The sequence below is a fragment of the Heterocephalus glaber genome, unplaced genomic scaffold, assembly GCF_053883595.1.
Source record: "Heterocephalus glaber isolate CG9 unplaced genomic scaffold, H.glaber_assembly_v1.0 deba00000546, whole genome shotgun sequence".
NCBI lineage: Eukaryota > Metazoa > Chordata > Mammalia > Rodentia > Bathyergidae > Heterocephalus > Heterocephalus glaber.
The window spans coordinates 24,012,740-24,038,649 of NW_028258147.1; the positions used below are offsets into that span (position 1 = coordinate 24,012,740).

General features: G+C 33.5%; 1 protein-coding gene across 1 annotated transcript in view; it reads left to right on the forward strand.

Annotated features, from left to right (window-relative positions):
* Thsd7a (thrombospondin type 1 domain containing 7A) overlaps positions 1-25,910 on the forward strand; it is a 423,447-nt gene that overhangs the window by 370,203 nt on the left and 27,334 nt on the right. The window contains exons 14-21 of the mRNA XM_087204666.1: positions 6,913-7,091; positions 11,492-11,625; positions 16,448-16,601; positions 18,185-18,329; positions 19,609-19,724; positions 23,436-23,553; positions 23,800-23,945; positions 24,358-24,532. Coding sequence (XP_087060792.1) covers positions 6,913-7,091; positions 11,492-11,625; positions 16,448-16,601; positions 18,185-18,329; positions 19,609-19,724; positions 23,436-23,553; positions 23,800-23,945; positions 24,358-24,532 — 1,167 coding nt within the window. The remainder of the gene's footprint in view (positions 1-6,912; positions 7,092-11,491; positions 11,626-16,447; positions 16,602-18,184; positions 18,330-19,608; positions 19,725-23,435; positions 23,554-23,799; positions 23,946-24,357; positions 24,533-25,910) is intronic.

A 25,910-nucleotide genomic window follows, 5' to 3' on the forward strand; every position in this document is an offset into this window, starting at 1 on the left:
CAGGAGGCCTCTCCTTCCTATCACACTGATGTATATCTCCAAGTAGAAGCTCATCTGAACTTTGGTAACCACTATTTTATTGAGGTTTCATTCATAGGCACAACTGATTGAGTTATTGACTATGTAGTTGAATTCACTCTTTCCCTCCCTGGTGGTCAGACAGATATTCTATGTCTCAATGCTGCTACTCTTTAATTACATTATTGATCTTTCAGGTGTGACTGGCCGCTCTCCTGAGATCTCTTTACCTCAGCTTCACTTAGGTGTGGCCTATTGTGAATAACAAAATATTCCTATCTCTCAGAAAATTTCAAGGCTTAGAAATCATATCCCAAGGGTCAGGAACAAAGGTCAAATTTTTTTATACAAAAAGCTTTAGTGTTTAATCTAAAAAATGGCCTTGATTTAAACAAAAAAAAATACATACATACCCAAAAGATTGTGATGAACCCATACATAGATATGCCTAATGAATCTAAATGTGCTTGATTATTGGATAGGCTCCCAAAATTGAAATAACAATAAGAAGAAAATCCTATAACAATTCGTAGCAATGTTGAAAATTTCTGACAAAATGTATACGTATTTAGTAGATATGCATATGTTTACAAATAAACAAAATTAAAGTTAAAGTAGCATTTTATCATAGTTATATAAATTTATCTGAGCATTCATTTCACTATGATAATTAATAGCCTAATATGGATTCATAACTTTTCATTAATACATGAAGTTTTGGTAAGACACTATACTATGCAAATTCCAGGATTTCAGTATTCCTGGTTGCAGCTATGTATGTTTACTAAATATTTAATAGGAGAGATTTTTGAATTTGCTTTTGAGATTAATCCAGATGATTCAGACAGTGTGCCAGAGTTACTCATTTACAGAGCCATAAATTAACCAACATTTCCATGTGAATTTCAAAATGAATTATTTAATCATCAACAGGGTACCTTTCAACAGAACAATTTACTAATTGTGAAGGTTGCTGAGAGCTCTTTTATCTGCAAATTCATAATTAGAAGGAACAGTGATTCCATGTATCTCAAAGGCAGTATGTTGCTGCTTTAAGCTTGCTTGTGTTTTATATTTTTTTCAACTCAAAGCAGCATACAGAAAATATGATTGTAAGTCAAGAGTTTGGTTTTCCCAAATGTCAAATTTAGTGTTGAACTGCTAAAAGTTTCAACATCCTAATTGTGAAGCCATTTATTTTATTCCAGTGTTCCTGAGAAATCATAAATTGCTGTAAGATGCCAGCAATTTATTTAGCCTTAAAATGCTTCAAATGTTTATCTTTCCATCCCCCATGATTGTTTGGTGTTAATTGTCCTCAAAAGTGATCTTACCAGAGAAAGCAGGGGAATGCTTATTTAGCAGTTCTCTAGTAGCATTAAAGATTTTAATGATGCTAGATAAACATGACAGGCAATTATTGAATGCTGTTACACAATGGAAAATAAAAATGAGATGCTAAGCCATGTACTGTTTTTGTAGTTTTGTTTTTATCTCAGTCTTAATTTCTAACTTTTAACAGTTTAATAGATTGAGTTTAACTTAAGAGATGTTTTCTGGAATGTGCTATTGGAAAATCAGGAATAAGTTTTAAACCCCTTACCTTGTTAATACAGTGTCAATCAGTTTGAAAGCACATATGTTAAATCTCACTAATGTCATAATATTTCATATAAAATAGAAACATTGATTGTTACTGTGAAGTAATGATATAAAATATCTTTTAATTTCATTTTCATTTACAATTACTGAATAATAAGAGACTTAATTTTGACATCATTTTATGGTTGCTCAAGATAGAAAAATGCTATCCTTCTAGAAATATTTCAACAGCATTATCTTTGAAACACTGCAGTCCTTTTGCCAAAGCCGTTGATAATATTTGGAAATTACTGGGATTATTTTTGAAGTTTATCATATTTTCACAAGTATTTTGAAATTATTTGATTTCAGAAGTGACATTAGACATTTTTACAATTGGATTCCACTTATTAAATTATTGCAATTAAGACAAATTATTAGTGGCCCAATGAAGTTTTTTTAGAAAGCATCTCATAATATATTAAATGAGTTTATTTACTGGCTATAGTGTAAGAAAAAGGAAATGAGATTTGAAATAAATATTAACTCAGAATGGTGAAGAGGGCTTATTTCCCCACCTCAAACTGTAGTTTAAAAGTATGACATTTAAATCCATCATTGCAATTTACTGGAAGAATAGCTATACTTTTTTAAATTTTCAAAATATTATTATAAAATACTCAATTTTTGTTGAACTTTCCTCTTAATCATTATCAATGCCTCAAAAGCCTTCTTGAGAGTCAGAAGTACACGCAAAACCACCATCTTCTTCCTGGCTTCAGTGTCACAGCTGATAAAGCCCCTCTCAGCACATCTGCCCTCCAAATTATCTGGGACTGGTCCCGACTAGTGAAAATCCTTTCGTTGTACAGTGTTCCTCATACCAAATATGTGATCTCGTTTTTTAAATGCCTTTATACTTCATTTACAACAGGGTAATATAACGTCATACTCTCTGATGCACCTATTTCTCTCCTAGAAATACTCCCAACAAAAACACATACTTATGTTTATCAAAAGACACATGTTCTAGAATGTTCAAAGGAGCATTGTGAACAACAGCCCTGTACTAAAAAGGACCTAAATGCTCACCAACAATAGAATGAATAAATAAGCCATAACATATCAACTCAATAGCATGCTACACATTAACTACAATAAATCGTCTTCAACAATGTGGATGAGTTTCTCGTTGCAATGCATGATGAAGAAGACTTAAACAAATAGGTATATACTATATAATCCCACTGACATAAATTTAAAAAAGAAAAAAAAAACTCCTACACATTGTAAGAAGTCAGGACAGTGGTTACCCTAGCATGAAAAGACAGTGATTAGAAAGGAACACAAAGGAGGGTTATGAAGTGTTAGGTTCTTGAATTTTTGCACTGAACTTTACATTCATGAAAGATACACTCTTGTGTATAAGGACTGTCATAAAAAGTTTAAAACAGATCATCCATACCTTTGAAGAAGTTTAGCAGATTATATATAAAAAGATACGTCACAAATCTTTTTTTCCAGATTTTATTGGTTCCAGCTGTATCTTAAAACAATGCTCCATAATTTCAGTCCTACACATTCACACACATACACACACACACACACACACACACACACACACACAGATGTAAAACTGTTGAAACCTGAGTAGCCTTAGTGAACTGTATAAATGTTAATATATTAGTTGAAATTATACTTCAGTTACCACTGAGGGAACTGGAGAAAGGATACAAAGAACTCCTCTTATATTTTACAATTACATATGAATCAATCATTACCTTAATAAAAATGTTTCAATATAATAGAGAGCTGAAGAAACACAAGAAAAGATATTAACTTCCAAAAGTCAAACCCTATTGCAGGTGGACTTTATCAGAATATCTGAGGGGTCAGAGAAGCCTATACTTTTGACAAGTCTCAAATAAATTACAATTAAGAAAAGATAGCTAATAAATATGCTAATATTTCAGCAATATTTCAATCAGGATAATTTGAGCACAAGCTTATAGATTAAGCTAGCCATTTCAGTTTAAAGGTGGCCTGACTTCCCTGTGTTTAAAGAAATCAATATTTGTTGACTGTATTTTAAGTCTACTTAGAGTAAAAAATACTTGGGAATAAATTCAAGATGTGTGTACTAAGACGCTCCAAAAAAACCAATGAAAGAAATTAAAGAAGACCAAATAAATGTAAACAAATAACATATACTTAGATTATGATGACAATATTCCCAGGTTGAACAGATTTGAAACAATTTATATCAAAATTGTAGCTGCCTTTTCTTGCAGAAATAGACAAACTAATTCTAAAGTGCATGTAGAAATATAAGGGATTCAAAATAGCCAAAACCATCTTTAAAAAGAAGGCAGACTAGAAAAACTTACACTTCCTAATTTCAAAACTTACTATAAAATTAGAGTAATCAAGACAGTGTAATACTGGCATGAGACAGGACATATTAATAAATGTAATGAAATTCAGAGTTTAAAAGTAAGCTCATAATATGGTCAGTCCCAGAAAGGGTACCAAAACAATTAAACAGAGAAATAATATTTTTTTTCAAAAAATGGGACCAGGATAACACACTAACCTGATAGACTGAAACCTCATCATGCTATGGTTATACATTGTCATAAGCTGCATGGAAAAGAATAAAATTTGGTCCTTACTTTTTATCACTGACAAAAAATTAACTTAAATGGGACCTCTAGGTATTCCCCTGCTGGGTATCTTCCCAAAAGAATTAAAAGAATCATATCACAGTGATATATGTGCACCCATGTTCACAGCAGCACAGTTTGTAACAGCTAAAGCTTGGAAACAGCCCAAGTGCCCATCAACTGGAAACAGGATAAAGAAGATGTGGTTTTTTTATAAAATGGAATACTACTCAGCCATAAAGAATGAGAAACTAGAGACATTTACAGCTAAATGGATGCATATTGAGGCCATAGTCTTAGAGGAAATAAATAGGACACATGTGTAAATACCGAATAGTTTCTCTAGTGTGAGGAACTGAAAGTGTAAATAAGGCTGAAAATGATTAAAATGAATAATTGATCATTTGAAATAGGAAGAAGAGGTCCGTGGGTAGGGATGGTAGGAGGGGAAGGGGAAAGGAAAGAAGGGAAAGGAAAAATTATGAGAAAAAAATATGGAAATGAAGTCTATGTAAATAGGGAAGTGTGGAGGGGGTGAAGGGTGCACAGGTAATGGGGAAAAAATAAGAACCAAGATACATCATGTATAGGTACAAGCACCCAATGATAAATGTAAACATATTGTATACCTACAATGTACCAATAAAAGAATTTAAGGAAAAAAATTAACTCAAAATGAAACATACCTAAATTAAAGTTAAAATTATGAAACTCTTAGAAGAAAACAGAGGTGTAAACATTTGTGATCTTGGATTAAGGTAATAGTTTCCTAGATATGATACCAAAACACAAGCAACTAAGGGATAAATATATTGGACTTCATTCCTTAGCATTTAAACCTTTTGTTCTTCAGAGAACACTAATATAAAAAAGTTAGACAATATGTTTGATAAGGATATGTAGAAACTGGAAAACTGCTAGACTGCTAGTGGAATATAAAATAGGGCAGTAACTTTGGAAGACAGTTTGATACTATTTCGAAAAGTAAAATACGGGTTGGGGATTTAGCTCAGTGATGCCACCACCTGCCTTGCAAGCACAAGGTCCCGAGTTCAATCCCCAGTACCCCCAAAAATAAAAGTAAAGTAAAATACTGAACAGAATTTCCATGCAATTGAGCAATGCCACTCCCGGGTATATATCCAAACTAGTTAGGAATATATTCATGTTAAAATTGTACACAAATGGTGATTTTCTTAAGAGGAAAATATTTAAACAAATGAAATACCCACTAATTGATGAGTAGATAAACAAAATATGGTATATCCATACAATGGGATATTATTCAGTCATAGAAAGACTGAAGTACTGGGAGCTGCTGCCGCATAGATGAACTTCAAAAACATGAAACCAGGATTTAAAAGTCAATCACAAAAGACTGAATGATGTTTTATTTTATTTCATTTATAGAAAACATTCAAAGTAAACAATTTCATAAAAATATAAGGTAGATTGTGGTTGGCAAGGGATGAAGAAAGGGAATGTGGGAATTGACTATGAGTAAGTATAAAGGTCTTCATGGGAGCAATAAAACTTTTCTAAAATTAGATTTTGGTGAAGATGCAGAACTCAGCAAATCTACTAAAGCTCAAACCACAAGCTGATTTTTAAATCTACCTGGAATTCTCTAGTATAAATTGTTTATATTACAATCATTTTCAAATCAAATCTCTACTCTTGATGTATAATGATAAGTTGAATTGTTTTCTCATGTGGGAAATAATCTATCTCCACAGTCAGTATTTAATTCTTGGCCAAAGGAATTGTTTTCCACATATTTGCTTTGAAAACAAGAGGGGTAGTTTGATATTGTGACATGTCAAGTTAGTAGTAAAGGACTAGTCAAGGAAAGTGTTTCCTCTTCCTCCAATGAATCTGTAGACTCTTAACTGATGTGTGATTTGAAGAAATGAGCCCAGATCAGACTTCAGGCCTTTCGCCGTCTCTCACTGTGTGAACTTGGGCTTGTCCATTTTCTCTCTCCTTTTGTTTTCCTGTTTGACCACTGAATATCCATACCTGCCGAATACATACATAGGATTTTGAAGAGAACCAAACAGATAAAAGATGTCAAGGCATTTTGAAATTGATGGTGCTCTAAAAATAAAGCATTATGTATTTGATATCCTTCATGTTTCTTCTTCACATTTGATTTTCAAAGAAGGAGAAACAAGGAGAAAAGTTAGATAATTTCTTTTGGGTATTGATTGAGAAGGACTGGGTTTTCTTCCTGAGGAAGAATGTTCCACAGACTCCAAATCCTGTCCTTGTGTGACATTAACAGGCTTTTATAAAAACGGTTATGATTTGTTTAATGCCCCATTCTGGCAGCATGAAAATGAGATGGCACCACACAGGTGATTGTCAATTAAACAGGAGCTGTCAGAAAGTCAGAAATGTTGAAATATCGTGAGAGTGAATCCTAAGCACATCATATGGCAGCTGCTCAGCTGTTATTTGAACAGAGTCACTGTATGTATGTGTCATTTTCCTGCAGAATTTAATTTGAGTCCCCAACAACCAGGCATCGCTGCATTTGCATGTTGCTGTCAAGTCAAACCTGGACCTTCTAAATGAGCTAGAATGGTGGGTGGCATTTGGAGGGTGACAAGTGGAGGACATGGCTCTTGTCTCATTCTCCCTCACTCAGGATACATTGAAGAGGCCTGCATCATCCCCTGCCCCTCAGACTGCAAGCTCAGCGAGTGGTCCAACTGGTCCCGCTGCAGTAAGTCCTGTGGTAGTGGTGTGAAGGTGCGGTCTAAATGGCTTCGTGAAAAACCATACAATGGAGGAAGGCCCTGCCCCAAACTGGACCATGTTAATCAGGTATGTTCTTAACCTGGAGAGTGTTATGATGTTGAGATTTATTACTTCTCAAAAGTGGACAATAAATAAACACTCCTGAATAAGAAATGTGATGTTTTATCTTCAGAGTGTTTGAGTAAATTACATGGATGTTATTAAAATCTCAAATTACATATATTATCCCTGAAATCTCTGGAAATTCAGCACCCTCCAAGTGTACAAATATGAACATAATTCAATGGAGATAAATGGCAGTTATCTTTGAAATGATGTCAACATATTTAATCTGTCACAAAATTGTATCTAACTTGTTCAATAAGATTGTATCATTCTTATAGTTTCCCTAGACTCTCAGAAGAGTATATCCTAGTTATCAACTGCGTAAAATGAAAGAAAGTATATGGCTGTGTATCTGAAATTGGGAAAAATATGTACTATTTATTCATTTAAATTATTTGATGTAAAATAAATTGAGGAATAACAAATATAAAGAGGGATTCCAAGTCACTATGTGTGCACTATCAATTTAGTCATTGGTGCTTTTAAATTTTGTTTGGACCTTTATTAGAATGTGGATGCTTAACTCATTAGTTGTTGTCAATACTCATTACGTGTAATCTTTGGAGATAGGAAGTAGACAGACCAATGGGAGAATTGACTAATTTAAGTGTAATATATTTATCAATTATGTTTTTACCTATATGTGAATTAACAAAGAATGAATTTTATATAGTATGTGCAGATATATGAATTTAGGTTACAAATGAACACTCAAATGAATACATAGAAACATTTTGTATTGTCTAATTTGAAACTGCAGACACTGCTTACCAGAACACATATTTTCCTTCCAAAATTAGCCTAAATTTATTCATAACAACAAAAGCACATTATAGAGAAAGCAGAAACAAATTCTGAATAAACAAAGGACAGCAGTAGAGAACTGAGTTCTATAGAAATTGTTTTCAAAGACTCTTGACTTGCCCCAGGTTTCTGAATTTATTCTTTAAAAGCACCTGGATGTGAATAATGTATACCCCTGCTGCCATCTACTGGTGGTCAGGTTTCCTTGTCATGGAGCATTTTACATTTCTGAAACACTAGTTACTTCCAAAGAAGAAAATTCAATTTCATGACTCTAATTATACAAATATGGCATAGAATAACTGAAGTGGAGTATTTGTGATAAAATGAATGGTTCTTGATGAGTTTTGAAACCTCCAATTGTCAATAGAAAAATTTAATTTTCAGTAAATTATGATCCAGTCCTAGTAAACAAAAACTGTTCTCACACTCATACCCATTTCATGTTAGTGTAGATGTGTGTTTTTGTAAGATACTCATATTTACAATTTAAATAAGCTATGTTTTCCCTCCACATTTTCTTTAACAATGAATTCCAAAGGTCCAGGAACTTGTGCAAAGTTATCTTTGCTATGAAAAGTCTGTAGCCTAAAACTAATTTGTTGTCATTTCCCATTTGTGCAGAATTTGATAGGGATGTTTATGTACTTTTTTTCAGCTTGCTGGAAGTACACCTGAAGATCAGTAGCTAAAAATGTACAAGTCTAAATTAAGAAATAAGAGATTTTTAATAGCTGGAGGAAAGGGAAAATATCTTAGAATGAAGCTTTTCCTTATGGTGATGTTTTAATTATAGATTAAAAAGATAGAAGGAAATTGCAGTGGATTAAGTATATCACCTTCATATTTACATTTCAATAAATTATCATTGTAATTTAAGAAGAGATGATTTATTTTATGTAAACATGGCAAAGCAAGGTGTAGAAGCTCAACTAAGGCTTATTACTGTGCACAAGAGTAAATACCTATCTATTTCTTTTTCTTTTTCAATATAAAGCTTACTGAATGTACAAGAAAAATTTATCACTTAGGATACAGACTTTTTTAGGGGTTGGGGGAGAGTCTCTGTCAGGAAATTGTTACCTATAGACAAAGATTCTCTTGATTTGATCTAAAAAATAAAACCACAAAACTATTCTTCGACTAAAATGGAAAAACAAAATGGCTACTGTTTTAAAAATGATAGAAATATATTGTTGACAGGATATGAGTTACTTCTACAAACTGTAATTGATGACGTGGATCATATCTTCATGTTTCTGATATGTAATCTGTACACGAGGGGAGGGGATAGTAAATAGTATTTCTAACCAAGACAAAAAAAAAACATTTAACTTTGAGCAAAAATATTCTACATAAAAATATAGATTTTAGGGATTTATATATTAGCAAAATAGGAAAAGTAAAGAATAGGCAAAATTTTGTATTAACATAGAAAATTGTAAATCATATAGATTTTTACTACAGTTATGCACTCCTCAAATAAAAGGAAATTCATTGTCTTGAAAATGATGAAGTTTCATTTTCCAATTGAGGAAGCAAATCCACATTTTCTCCAGAACAGATGGATCAAGTGATTAAAAGAAATCAATGGATAGATTAATCTATATATAGATCAGTATACAGGTAATAGTGCACTCAAAGGCTGGATCACAAGTTATTTGCAATTATGTATCAATTTTTCAAGATAAACATTTAGAGGTCGGCCCATTTTTCTGAGATTTCTTCATCCTACTCATTTAATCCTTTCCTTGGTTGAGCTGTTTGAAATACCCATTCTTGTGCTTTACTTTTCAGCAACAGTAAATAGTTGATTTTCCACTCCGAAAGCATAAAAACATTCTAATCCTTTATAAGAAATAAGCCTTTATGTGTAATCATACTTGAAATTTACAACTTTTGTTCTCATTGTCAGTTGTCTATTGTCAATTTTATTAATTTCTGTTTGTCTTCTTTTTCTTCATTCCTGTTGAACATTGCTCCAGGCACAGGTAAGAATTCTACTAATTCTTAATAGAGCAGTTTTTTAAAAAACTGATTTCTGAGAATGTATTTCTTTTCTTGCTATTGTCTTTTATGTCATACAGAAAAAAATCACCTTTTTCATTATTTTGTTCTCTAGCTATTCCCTTTTTAGTTCCTAGCACAATTACCTGTGTTTTTACATTTAAATATCAAGGCCTGAGGGGAAAGGTGTGGAAAACAAGCTTCATGTACTCCCTTGACAAGGCAATGACACCCCTCATCGATGTTCTTGTGGTTTTCAAAGGGAGAGGACCAAGGGGCAGGAGGGCTGAAAATTCATATGTAGAGGTGCCCAGAACTGATTTGTCCTCACTCCAAAGTAAAAGATTAAAATGAAAGCCATGAAAGGATTAGAAAGAACAGCAGTTCCCCTTCAAATTTTCCCTTCCCAGAAGTTGTAGAGTAGTGTTTAATCCTATAATGTTAGCCCTGTTTTAATACAGCACCCAAAGGTGAAATCTGCTTGCTTATAGGAGTAACTGTAGTCTTATTCCAACAGTGCACACTTTTTATCCCTGTTTGGAATAGGTCCACTCTATTCACTTTACTTGAATTATTAGTCCAGTAAAGTTTGCACAAATAAATAACTTCAAAGAGCTACTTAAATCTATGTTTTCTGAAATTAGCTACATAAAACATTTGTGTGTGTGTATGATGGAAAATAAACTTGGACTTTCATAGATTATTGAAATAATTTTAAAGATTTTTCTTTAATGGTTGTGTCATCTTGGTTGCAGTGGATTATGATCTATTTTTTCCCTTTATTTTTTCTTGTTGAGAAAACAGCATAATTGACTCATTCCAGTAAAATGACTTAAACTGAAAGTCACACCCCACATGTGGGGTTGACAGCATTTATAGACACAGACCATAGACAATTTACTCTGTTTCATAGCTTTAGGCTATAGCTATATTATAATATGGAGTTAATTTCAGACCCTACTTCTAAGTCCTAAATGACCAATAATTAGTTTTAAAATAGCTTTATATCATATTATATATGTTTTAATTTAGTTTCCTACTTGAAAAACAAATTTTTTAAATTCCTATTGTCATACATATTTATCTGGAAAATGGGTCAAATTAAATTTATTCATAAAATACCTGTGCTCACATAATCATTTCATTCATTCTTTCTTTCTTTGGACAAATCTCTATTGAATGCCTAACAAATGAGTACTCTGAGCTAAATATTGAAAACACAAAGTTGTGAACAATGCAAATGGTCCAGAAAATTATATACAGTGCAGCAAGGGTCAGTGCAAGGAAATACACCTTTAATCTGGTCCAGTGAGTCAGATATATACTGATAACATAACAGCAGATAACAGTGTAACACAGGCAGTCTATCTTTTACTACTAGAACTCTCAAGAAGTTCACTCATTGCTATTTTAGAGTAATGAACAATAGGGAGAGGAATAAAAGAACCTTAACAATGAAATAAGATTGTGCTGGTGTGAGAGTCCTCCCACCCTCTCTCTCTCTCTCTCTTTGAATTCCCTGAGATTCCTGAGAACGATGTGTGTTTCAGGTGTATGAGGTCGTCCCATGCCATAGTGACTGCAACCAGTACATATGGGTCACAGAGCCATGGAGTGTTTGCAAGGTGACCTTTGTGAATATGCGGGACAACTGTGGAGAAGGCGTGCAAACCCGAAAAGTGAGGTAAGGCCACACCTGATTCCACAGAGAAGCCACCTTCCAGCTTCACCTGTGCTGACGTGAGTGCTGACTCCGCTCTGGGCACTTGAACAACATTGTCTTTAGTTTTATTTTTAGAGAATCATGGTTCATGGTGATCTCTAAGAGGATCTGCTTCAACCAGCAGTTAGAGATATTCTTTTCTTAAAAGACTTCACTTCCTAACTCTTTTTTTTTTCACCTGTGAGACAAAGTGAGGTTTAAAAATATTTTATTTTTTTAATTAATTTTATTGGTACATTTTTGGTATACAATATGATGACATTCATCATTGGAAATTTGCACCTTTACATAGTCTCTCTTGGTTCTTATTTTTCACCCTTGCCCAGCCCTCCCTTCAACCCCTCCATCCCTCCCTACTTACAAAGTTTTTGTTTCCATGTTTTCATTTTCTCATATTAATTCCATTCGCTTCTTTCCCCTACCCCTTCCCTTCCCCATCTATTACACCTTTTAGTCCTTATTTACACTTTCAGTTTCTCACACTAGAGAAACTATTTGGGATTTAAACACGTGTGTCCTATTTTCACTTCCTAACTCTTGAAAAGCAGCTCCTAAAGCCCCTGGCTGACTTCTGCCCCTCACGTGTTATGTGGCTGTGTTCTCCAATGGGGTAGCTACTGGCCATATAAGGTTATTTTGATTCTAATTTAAACTAATTGAAAGTAAAGTTTAAAATGTATTTCTTCATTTCAAGTGCTCAATAGCCACAGTGGCTATTTTGTTGAAGAGAATAGATACAAAACACTCTTGCCTTTTTTTTCTTTTTTTTTTGGTACCGGGGATAGAACTCGGGACCTTGAGCTTGCGAGGCAGGTGGCAGAACCACTGAGCTAAACCCCCGGCCTTCACTGTTGTCTTGTATTGAAAAATCCACTTACATGTAGGTACGTTTATTGAACTCTGTAGGTTTCTGCAAGCAAAACTTGCTCGTATTCATAAGAATCCCCTAATGTCTAACACAAATTTGGTATGTGTTAAATTTTCAATATAGTCTTTGTCACATGACTCTTAAAGTTTCTAGAATCTGTGAAACAGGTGTTTGAGATTTTATCATCTATAGCTTGTACATTCAATTATTCCAATGTTCTAAGTAACATACTAGGAACACTCATCAAGAGTTGAAATTCAAACCCAAATCTGCTGATGTCTAATTATACTAGTTTCTTCTAATCTTGCTCAGTGACACAATAAAGACAAATTTAAAATAAAATCCAGAAATTGGCTACACATGTTATTAAGTTCAATCTTTCCTGTAACTTTTTCATAAATTTTAGATTGATGTTGCAATAGGTAAATAGAACAAATTAATATTTATATCATAAAATGTTTGCATATGAATGTATACATAACTTTATTTTTTAACAGGAATTTTCTATTTTTTTCAAAAGCCCATCTGAACTCTCAATTTATTTTTTTCTAAGGAACCTAATGAAGGTGGCCTAGACATGAAGAAGGTACAGGGACAAAATGAGTACATAGGGCGAAAGAAGAAAAAGATTCTGTTTTCTATCATAATTAAATATTTTCTTTTAAAAAATAAAAGAAATTATATCCCTATATTAAGAATTAGAATAATTTGGTTGTTTTGTTATTTTAAAAAATTTATAATTAAACACCTACTGATTTTTTTCATCTTTCTCTTCAACTATTATTGCTTCTTTTTGTTTTGTAAATATGTATTCTCAGCATTTATGAAAACACTTCAAGGAAAGTAACTGTTCAGATTAATTCTTTTTTAGTAAGCATCTTTGATGCCAGTAGACTGGAGAAGGTTAGCAATGATTGTGATCTCTGATCATGTAATAATACTTGTAATACACCTCTCTAACTTTATCTTGTGCTAATTACGGTCAAAATGTTCTGCTGAAATGCCAACATGGGTGATGTTTCAGGATAGATGTGTCTATAAAAGAGCAGGTTTAAATGTATCCAACCTCAGCCTTCCTCTTTGAGACCAGTGTAGCATATCAAGGAGTGGGTGGTAGTAGTAATTTGCCATTGATAGAAACCTGTATTTTTTCAGTGACATTTTTTAAGAATTGCCTATAGTATGATATTTTTAACTCTTTTGGGAGGAAATGCATGCATACCCATGTTTATAATAGCACAATTTATAATAGCTAGATCCTGGAAACAGTGTATATGTCTATCAACAGATGAATGGACAAGGAGAATGTGGTATTTAAACACAATGGAATACTATTGTGCCATAAAAGAAAGATAAACTTGAGGAATTCATAGGTAAATGGATGAAACTTGAGAACAGAAAGTTAAGTAAGTCAGAAACACAAGCTTAAATATCACATGATTTTTCTTTGTATGACAAACTCAAAACATATATATATCCAAATGAGGAACAAAATGGAAGATAGATACCTATGAAGTGGAGAGAGGTTCAAATGCTTACCCAAATTGCCTATTCCATTGTTTCAAAAATATTTTAATATATATGCTAATTTATTTCATTTATGTTACTAGTTTCTCTTAGTTCATTAAAAAGAAAGTTTTGTGCTAATATCTGTTTCTTCTTTGTATGAGAAAATCTTTTCTGTAGATGTCTTGTACTCTGAGTAACTACTTTGAAGATAATGATACACAGTGTATTAACTATTGTTGTTTTCTTAGTATTTTGCTCTATTGTATCATAAAATAAAATATGAAAAAGAATTACCAGCACATATTGACAATAAAAAAACAAATTTAGTTGCTGTTGGTATTGAATTTCCCGTGGACAATATACTTCGTTATTGCTACACCTATCGTGGACCCCTTGCCTCACCCTTTATCTCAAAATTTGTGCTAGTCTATTTACTTTTAATGCCATTCCATCTTCTCACAGCATTATTTTTGCTCATTGAAAGAAATAAAAGGTAAAACTTTGAAGAAAGCAGATGAATTTAGAATGCCTTCTGTTCGGGTCAACACTTGATCCAAATACTTCTTCTGTATTCTAGGGTGATAAATATTATTAATATGAAAGAAAATAAAACCACTTAGTAGGTTGTTTGCTCCCTATTTTATGCAATGAAAATGTATGTTTAAAATAAGAGCCTGTTAGAAATAAATAAAATCTGCTGAGCATTTCTGAGTGGTAAATATAATTGATATAAATGTATAATATTATCAAGTATATAAGTATAGGCTATATATTTTAATTATATAATATACATTCTTATTATTTGTTCTGATTTTCCGTAAATGAATTTGTGACTTGTATAATACAAAATTAAAATAAAAGGAAAAACTTTGAAAATGAACTTCATGCACATAACTACTTACTAGACATTGAATATCTGTTCTTAACTTGGATCAATAGGTAATTTTGCAACTTAATCCTTGTGTATTTGTCAGTACCTACCATGAATGTAATCTCAGAATTAAATCCAACTTCTGAGCAGGGAAATGACTTGTCTGCACATGTCCTCTTCAAGCTGGGGACAAAAGAACATTTTTTAAAATTCTCTTGCAGTAGAACTTTTTCTAGGAAACAAAATCCTCTCAAAAAGGTTATAGCCTGATTTTTTTTGGCAATGAAATCAGTAAATATCTACCTTTGTATGTTTTTATGACTGCTTTTTATATACAGAGTATACAAAAATGCAGAGGTAGACATTTGTATGGATATTTTTTCAGGCTACCAACCCAAATAGGATATGACCAATGGCACAACATTCAAGTCTTTGAATATATTCCACAGGAAAAGGATATTTCCCTTACATTTGTTAGCACTTTATAGAAATATGATTCTGCAAAATAAATTTGTAAAAATGTAATGTCCCTACTGATCATAAATCTCTTAGAAAAGTTGGGATTCCAGGTAAAATTGGTAACATAATTTGACTGACAGGTTAAAACATTGCAATGGTGTGAGAAACTTAAGAGTTTGAGCCTTCCTTTTCATTCACTCTGATGCTGTTCTCTTCCCAAACTTATTAATTTGGCTGACCTTTTCCAAGTTATAGATGAAGAATAAAGTTCTTTCTTCCACTACTGAAGAGTCCAGAGAGATTGTTACTATGGTAACAGGGAAGCCACATTAATTGAATTCCTAAGAGTTAGGTACAGAGTCCTTCATGACTGCTTAGAATAGAATAAATTGAATGCTAGGTTTCAATTTGTTCGGTTAAAAACAAAACTAGTGATTAAAAAGTCAAGATACAGGAAGATCCAAATAACCATATTTAGAGAATTTGTGTTATTATAATTTTCTTTTCACTTCTTGCTTTCTTTTCAGATTAGCAATAGATGGAAGCTGAAATTACTTTTAAAACAACAGAGAAAATTGATAAATGTCTCCAGTTATCTCTGAAAACACTTCATAAAATCTTTCATATAGGTATTATGATATGGCTAGTCTTCCATCATATGTGAATCATGTCAACCATCTCTACAGAATCCACTATTTTTGTAAGACAAACACAGCATATAAATCAAAATTGTAACATCTCTGTGAGTCTTTTTGGACCACCCTCATTAGTTGCTGCCTCATATGTGAATCTGAATGACTCTTTCCTTTCAGAAAAGCTCACCTGGAGGGCAGAATTTACATATATGCATATATTATGATCGTGCATGAAAGCATATATTTTTAAATCAAGCAGAAGCACTACAAGTATTCAGGGGAGACAGAGATCTTTTTAAGTATTCATTTTTGGAAAGTTATTCATTAAATGCAAAGCTTCCGGTCCTAAACCTAAGATGATGTAAGAAGAACCACCTATTCTATGGCTGGCCATTATTTTAATTGTTCGATTCTTTCACTGACATGTATTTTTTTCTCTAGATGCATGCAAAATACAGCAGATGGCCCTTCTGAACTTGTGGAGGATTACCTCTGTGACCCAGAAGAGATGCCCCTGGGCTCTAGAGAGTGCAAATTACCATGCCCTGAGGACTGTGTAATATCTGAATGGGGCCCATGGACCCGATGTACTTTGGTGAGATGATTAATTGTTTTACTAATATGTAGTTTGCTTGATTCTTTACCACTAAAGCTTTAGAGATATTAAGAAAAATGATAGCTTCAATGTAAAATCTGATGGTGAACCAAGTTTACCAAAGCAAAGTGTGTTTTCTTGGCCAATTCATTCTCTAACAGTACCATGTAAGGTCAGTAATGTTTCCTCTCACACTAAATGGCTCCACCTCTTGCAAGCCTTTTACCCCTAACTCAGAACACACAATGTCTTACAAATCCACAGCATGTTAAAAACTGCAGTGGCGATAAAGATCCCCTTCAAGAAAAGAGAAAATGATGGAAGCTCTAATAAAAGTGCTATAATGGTGCCAGTTTATTGTCACCCCTTGCTTTTTTCCCAATCCATTTTAAATAGTAGATGTAATCTTTCACACAGTGAGGGTGCTACAGCAGGAGTATTAACACTAAAAAGCAAACGATACTGGGTAAGAAACTTAGTAGAAAGAAGAGAGATCCACATCAGTGATTCTTCTTCCACACTCTGAGCCTGCAAAAGCACCTGAAAGTTTCAAAACTCAAGCTTCTGGATTTCAATAGCAGCAGGGGCTGTACCATGGCACTCTGGGAAGGGTATCACTTGAAACAGCACTGGCAACTTAGGAAATTTACTTATACTTGGCACCTCCATACATATGCATATTTCTAAAAGAGCATCAAAAGCATGAGGAAAATTTGTCTAATATGCTGAAATGAACTAAAGAGTTTTAAGAAAGAGTCTATAGTCTCTGTATTCTAAGGAGAAATTGCTTCAAAGACGTTGACTGGCATCTAAATAATACATCTGGAGCAAAATGGGCCTGGTATTTGACTTTACTACAGGTTAAAGTGCAATGAAAAACCAACTTTTTCACAAGAGCATGTCTTAGTTACTTTTCTCATTGCTGAGACAAAATACCCTACATCCAACATTAAAGGAGGAAAGATTTATTTACCTCACAGTTTGTGGAGGTTTCAGACCATAACCAGCTGGCTCCAAAGCAGGGTGGCATGTCAGACAGGCATTGCAGAAGAGAAACAGGTGTGTCCTTGCTTGATTCCTATTCTTAGAAAACTAATGTTTTCAGAAGACTGAATCAGTCAAAGAATGGCAGGCAAGTCTTTTTAGGTATTAAATTGTGATGTGTGAATATATTTGTATGCATTAGGAAAATAAAAACCATGAATACCTAGATAGTTTTTAAAATTACTCTTGCAAAGATTTTTCTAGCGTAAAAGACTGCATGCATAATTTTACATATAAGGCATTAGCATTATACAATAGCAAACATGACTTTCAGTATGTGTTGGTGTAAATATAAGGTGATGTGTGAATTAGTGGTTGACACATAGAATCTTAAGCATCTTATAGCTAGATGAAACTTTAGTCTCAGCTAACACCTTCATGTTATACATGGAAAACTGAAGTATAATCAGACTAACTGACATGCCAAGTTAGCCAGTGCCATAAGCATTCTGACTCCTGCTCCAGCACTGTACCTAATGTCCTAGTTGTTGTGTGTCTGAGAATTCACCTTTCTGAGGCGTGGTATTGTTCTTTATAAGCCTTGCAATCAAAGCACTTCCAGGCAAAGATCAGCTGATCCCATCAGACAACCTGCTGATGAAGGAAGACCCTGCCCTGAAGCTATTGAAAAGGAACCCTGTAACCTGAACAAAAACTGCTACCACTATGATTATAATGTGACAGGTACGTGGAGAATCATCTCACCTCAGAGCTAAAGGCCAAATCCCATGTCTGTCTGCTCTGAGACACTCCCATCAGTATAGCTTGACTCCATCTGTTTATTTTTTGGACCTGGAGCTTATGCTCCCAGAAATAATTAGTTATTAAACAACAGAAACATTTATGTGTTCTATTTTTTAGCAAACTTCAACATATAGAGAATAAAAATCTCAACAGACATTGACCCATAAAGTAGGTTGTGAATATTCTAAGTAATCCTATTTGAAACATCACCCACTTTATAAAGATGCAGTAAAAAAAACATTTTTAATAAAGATTCCAAGTTTATTGAAACATATATTTCTTTTTTAGATATTTAATTGCCATCTCCTTGAGATAACAATTCTGAGGTGTATGAGTAGCTTATAAGTATGGCTAGTTTGTTATAAAAACATCAGCAGTCTTAAATTGCCCAAAGATTATAAATCAATGTTATAAAAGGTAAAGAAAAATACGTGAGTGTTTTTCAGAAAACCAAACTTATTATAAATTTCTTTTTACCCTAAAATGTATTTAATATTTTTCATACAACAAGAAAATATTTCATTGGTTTATATAATGTGGGACAACATTAGCTAACGTTAGAATTTTTCACAAGTACAATGATATCACAGTCATATTGACCTTTTGTTTCTTTTGGTTTTTCCCTTCAATTTGTTTTTGGGACAGAAAGGAAGTCAAAGTATTCTGGGATATGCTGTGTTAGCTTGGATAAAAGATGAAAAAATTGTTTTGCAAAAAAATAAAAGAATGAAATAATATGCCAAAGTTATTTTTGAAATAAGTTTGTATTTAAAGCATTATAAATATAGATAATTAATAAAATATGTACTTTTATTAGAATATGAGTATATAAAGTACCATCCATTAAAATTACGGTAATTTTGTGAAAAGATAAATAATGCTAAAATTTTTATTCTACTTTTATTATAAAAAATGCCTAAGTGACATTGATCTCTAGGCCCAAGTCATTTTTTCCAATATCACCAAACGGCTAGCTATCAAGATTGTCAACTAGACATCTGCCTTGAAGAATAATCCCTGAAGCTATGTGCAACCCGAGCAATTCCATTTGATTCCTGATATGTTCAAAGCTGGGACCCATATGCTCTGCATGTGGGATGATTGATTGCAGGGCTTACAAAGCAGTTTTGAATTAAGTATGGGATTCAGGTCATCAGAGTTTCATTTGAAATCTGTTTCATGCGTAGCCTTCTGTTCCGATGGGCTCCTTTCCTTTCAGACTGGAGTACGTGTCAGCTGAGTGAGAAGGCAGTTTGCGGAAATGGCATTAAAACAAGAATGTTGGACTGTGTCCGAAGCGATGGCAAATCAGTGGACCTGAAATATTGTGAAGAGGTGGGTGGGTGCTGTTTTACATCTTTGTGAGTAAATTTTTCCCTAATAATTTTATTTCATGTTAAACTTATTGACCTGTGTGCAGCTCATCACAGCAGATGTTTTCTGCACTATTCACAAGCCACTTAGTACCCTCTTGAAAAAAGACAATATCCCACACTACTGATTTCCACATGTAATTTCCTGTATTTTGTTCTCCTTGGAGCCCAAAGGCATGCTAATTAGCCCATTCCCAAAGAAATGTTTATGAAATAATGAGTAATCAAGGTGAATAAAGGCAATAAATCTTAATCAGACTACTCATCATCTTTTGTAATTCAGAGTTTTTGTAGTGCCTGGGACACCTACCAAAATCCCTCATTTATTCTCTCTGTTGTTAAACATTGATCGCCTATGGTTTGGTAGCAGATTTTGATATTAAGAGCTAATATGTGAGAGTCCAAGTGCTCAGGTCTGGATAATACAGCTTGAAATTCAAACAAAGAAATGAAATCTGCTACTATTACTTTTGGGGTAAAGAAAATTATAGTTGTTAATTCTCTTATTGAAAACTGTAATGTCACCATTCCTAGATATGACCTTTGGTACAGTGAGAAAAAATGACCTTCCTTAGTTTTCATGAAGCTACACTTCATGTTATAATAACCTTATCTGATTGCCATACCAAAAATGCACTCACATTCCTGACAAGTTTTGCTCTGGGTACATCTGAAGCCCACTGGGTCCAGTTCAAACCAACATAAGCAGAAGCTTCAATAGATCTGGAGTAGTCCAAGAGGAACTTATAACCTCATTGAAGAGTCCAGCAGATATGGCCACCACAAATTATGTCTGCAGATTTTGGGTATTAATATAACCCCAGAGTAAACTGTCCTAACTCCTAAGAAAAATTCTAGATGGAAATATTTTAATCCATTTGATATCTTCAGCATGTGCACTTAACTTCCTTAAATTTGTGTTCATGGGAGCAGAGCTCTCAAGTGTGCTGAAAACGTCTAGTTGTTTAGTTAATAAATCCCTCCCACTGTAATCTTACAACACAATTTATTTTATGCTTACTTTAAATTTAAATAATTTAAATTTCACAGCTAAATCATTTGGGTTTTGAAGATAATAACATTGAAGTAGTATAACCATTATACAAATATCATTATTATGAATGGAGATTATTATAGTCATATACTGGCTGGAGAGCTTTCTGGGATCTGCTTCTAGTTGATTAATATGGCCTCTATTTTGCAAATGCACAGATAAATGCCATCCTGGACCAGAATTAAATAGAAAATGAGTAGCTCTGAGAGCATTTTGAAAGCTGAACCCAAATCATACAAGACCAATATTCAACTATTTTGTATGACTAAAGTACTAAGGCATAAATAGGATCAGAGGTTTCTTAACTAGAATAAAACCTATGAAATATCTAATTTCAATTATTTTAGATCCAAGATGTTTACCCTTAAGTGAAAATACCATATTTGAATACTGCAATAACAATTAGAGATTCACATTCCAACATTCTGGTACTGTCTTTAGTAGAATGGTGTTACTTTCATAGGGATTTGGATCAAACAGCTTACTTCCCATTTTATTCATTCTACTAGATCTGCAATAGCTTTCCAAGAAAAACTAGGCCATCTTTTTAAACAGTGGACTGATTGCCTACCTGCTAATACATGTGCAAACCCTGCATTTACAGCAATAGCAGTAGGTAACTCTTGCTGCTTCTCTAATAGACCCAGAGAAAGATGTCATTACTGCCCCACAAAGAAAAAAAATGAAGGTTGAGCCCTAGTATTTATATAGTATTTTTTTCCTTCAGTGTTTTTCAGAAATTTATTCACCTGATACCTAGGAATTCATTTCTCCTTTCCTATTCTTTGAACCCTAAGTAGATTTCCTTTAATTAAGACTAATATCTTTTGCTAAATAAATGGATAGGTAGATAGCCAGATAAATATGAAAGTGACTAAAAAACCACAATAAATGTAAAAAAGTAGAGAATTAATGTGTCTAATTAGTAGATATCCAAGATATCTGTAAACATATATCCTCTTTCACTCTCTAAGTTGTAATAGTTGAATTCTGTGATTCAAGCTCTCTATGAATCCATCATTTACTCTAAATGTAACACATTATTTTAATCAAATCATTCTAAGATTCTTATAAGCAACCTCCCATGACTTTTATGAGTTAAAATAAAGATTTTTTATAAGTAAAAATACAGATTTGGCAAAGTGATGATTGGACATAAAACATTTTCTATATAAAAGAATATGTGTTATGTTTATTTTAAATGAGGAAAACATATTTTTTATAAAAAGGACAAGTGTGATATGGTAAAAAAATAATTTTATCCTAAATACTCAGCTGTCAAGTATTCCCATAGTAGAATGTAATAGAAGTGCCTAGGAGGGAAGTAGTCCAAAAATCAGGATAAAGATGAAAAATATATATATCACAATTCCCTACAATGAATGCATTTAGTGTGTACCCCAGACATATACTAATAAAAAAGGGAAGAAGAAAAAATGTGTATGCAATAGAGAATGCAGTTAAATAAGTTTGTATGCCCCTATTTTAAAAAAAAAAAAACACCAACAGTATAAACATATGCAATGTGTTGTATAAAAGCCATTGATCTGATCATCTCTCAATGAATAGCTTAGAGCAAAGAACTATAATTGAAGCACAATATAATGGTTCAGAAAATTTTTCTATTGTTATCTTCTGCTGTATAAATTTAAAAATATAAGTTTCTCTTTCATATAGAAACAACAAAGGCCTTTAAAATCCCAAGAACTACTAATATAAAAATGTTATTCTTCCATCAAGCTCTTAAATTTTTCCTATTTTAATGCTACTTTGTACCTTAGAATTTTTATGTTAGAATATTCAATAAATTAATTTGAAACCTCTACTTATATTTTTTAAGTAGGACATGTAAGCTATATGCAATGAATCCTAAATGTCAATAAAATGGCACAATTATTATCTGATAAGAAGCTTAAAAACAAAATAACTAAATTTTACTACAGTTATCTGCTGAGATCAGTTTTAGAAAAGAAAATGTTTGTTTAAAAAGTGCATATAAAGCATTCATCATCAAAAACACCCAGAGGAGCTACATTTCTTTTTGAGAAAGACAGTTAAAAAACTTTGGCGGGCAGAGGAGGTAATGAAGGTTTTGTGAATGTTAAGCACACTCTCAACAATTAAACTTCATCCTTAGCCCCCAAATTGACATTTTATATTATTTCATCGCATTATATCATTAGTCTTGAGTGGCTGTTTGTCTTAAAACCTTTCCCTTTTCCTTTTCTGTTTAACATGTAAAAATAAATAATATCCTGAAGATACAACTATGGGTCTATATATTAATTATATTCTTCCCTTTGAACCAACAGAGAATAATTATACTTATACTTATTTTCCTCATTTAGGGAAATAACCAGTTTGGAGATTAAATGCATTTTTCTCATTGTTTACTAAAACTTATTATATAGCACTTGAGTATATACAATCAGCAGCCCTTTCACTCACCCAGTAAGTACCCTTGGCTGCAACTCTCCTGGGTTGAGCCATAAAAGTTAGGATATATGCTAGTTTGGATCTCTTGTGCTCCCCTCTCCCCTTCTCTCTTCACCTCTTTCCTCTCCTCCCCTCCTTCCCACTGACAGTACATCCTCAATAGATCTCCCTCTATCTTTTCAGCTTGGCCTTGAGAGACACTGGCAGATGAACACATCCTGTGTGGTGGAATGTCCTGTGAACTGTCAGCTGTCTGACTGGTCTCCTTGGTCAGAATGTTCTCAAACATGTGGCCTCACAGGTTTGTTTGTACCACAGTTAGCATTAGGCTAGTTGTCAAGATGTATAAAATAAAATATCCTTCCTTCAGTCATATGAGATAACCTTCAGAAAGCCGAGATTGGGAGTCTTTCTTTCTAAAACATGGGAGCTTTATTTATTCCTGGGTCTCCTTAAGAGAGATCTCTGTGCTCCTCCTCCCACTAAGATATCTGCCTGCACAACCCTAGCATACCACTGAAGTCACATCACTTTGTATCTCTGAAAGGAAAAATGATCCGAAGACGAACAGTGACCCAGCCCTTTCAGGGTGATGGAAGACCATGTCCTTCCCTGATGGAACAGTCCAAGCCCTGCCCAGTGAAGCCCTGTTATCGGTGGCAGTATGGCCAGTGGTCTGCGTGCCAAGTGCAGGTACCAAATCTCAAGAAGTTGTGTGAACTGTGTGCGACAGAGACTTGTTTTCAGAAACATTTTTCAGCACTGATAAGCTTTAGGTTCCTGCTTAAAGATTTTAGTTACTTTGCTATTTTGCAACCATTTCATTAGTTTTGAAAATAAACACTCCCTGTCCTGTACTTTTAGAATTATTTGGAGACCAATTCATTTTAATGAAAACTTATTTGCTGTCTTTGGCTAGAAAACAAATAAATTGTTCAGTGCATGCTTTATAGCTTGTGTCCTATAAGACTTCTTCCCTGGGGTTTCAAATGGTTCTTTAACGGTTCATAAATCAAAATCAGTGATGCAGAGATGACTGTAAGTGATGAGCTCCCCGATGAATTATTTTCCTTTTCCTAATTAGTCATTTCTTCCTCCATTCCAGGAGGCCCAGTGTGGAGGAGGAACCAGAACAAGGAACATTTCGTGTGTAGTCAGTGATGGGTCAACTGATGATTTCAGCAAAGTGGTGGATGAGGAATTCTGTGCTGACATTGAACCCATTGTAGATGGTAATAAAAAAATGGTTCTGGAGGAAACCTGCACCCAGCCTTGCCCAGGTAACAACAGCAGAACAGAATCTAATTTGATGATTTCCTCCCAAGGCCAGGGTCAAGGTTTTGCAGATATAGGTAAGTTAAGGGATGTCAATCTTATGAGTAGTCCTCTACCAGAAGCTGGACACCATGCCTGTGGGTAGACAGGGCACTGCCTCCTTACTGCACATAGGGTGGAGTCAGTCTCTCATGGGGCCTCTCTTAATATCCCTTGGGAGTCTTATCATTTGCAGAGGATGTGAATTAAGGCCTTTAGGCTTTGGTCTCACATGGAAAATATGGCATAGAAGTTGAGAAAATCACCCTTGGACTTAATCCATTTGGTATTTCCAAGAGAAAATAGAGAATGAGGGACAGGCAATGTTCAAATACATAAGGCTAAAGAAGATGTGAATTTTTTTTTCTTTTGTGGCTGGCTTTCACTTAGCATGTTTTTTCAAGGTTCGTTCACTTTTTAAATTTGTACATTCTTATAATGAAAGCTTACTTTGAATCCTGGACAGAATCAACAACAAATTCACACATACAAATGCTACAGTTAAAGCATAACATGGAGAAGCAGTAAAGCATTTAAAAAACAGTCAACTGGGCCTGATAGTGCACACCTGTAATCCAGCACTCTGAGAGGCTGAGGCAGGACTTGGGTAAATCTGAGCCCAGTCTTGGCAATTTAATGACTAAGCAAGACCTTATATCAAAATACAAATACTTTAAAAAAAGCTGAGGGTGTAGTTCAGTGTGAGCACACTATGTTCAATCCCTAGTACCAAAAAACAAAAACAAAAAAGAAAGAAAAGATCAGATTACCTCCAACTTGAAGACAAAATAATATGAGATTGTAGAAGAAAATATTGAATGATATTATTCAGAATCAATGGTAGACAAAAGAAGTGCAGGATATAAAATGGAGAAAGCAAATATTTTACATTAAATATTATAAAAATATTGGAAGACAAGATAGGCTAATATTTAGGAACTTCAGCTTAATGTAGAGAATTGCAGGGGCAATTTTAAGCCAAAAAACAATAAGAAACACACTCTTAGGAAAGATATTTGGGCATATATTTAGTTTGTAATAGATATGAAGTGAACAAAACTGGAAATGAATTAACTATTTTATTCAAAAATAGGAACTTTTTATTTTCCAATTTCCTTATAAGTAAGAAAAATGTGTTTCTTTTGAAATATATTCTTTTGAATAAGACCTCAAAAAAGTAAAAATAAAAATTTGGCAAAGTGATGATTGTGCATAAAACATTTTCTATATAAAAATATGAGTTATGATCATTTTAAATGAAAAAATATATTTTTATAAAACTATAAATGGGATTGACACTTTAAAAATAAAAAACCTGATAACATGGACTACCCAGCCGCTTAT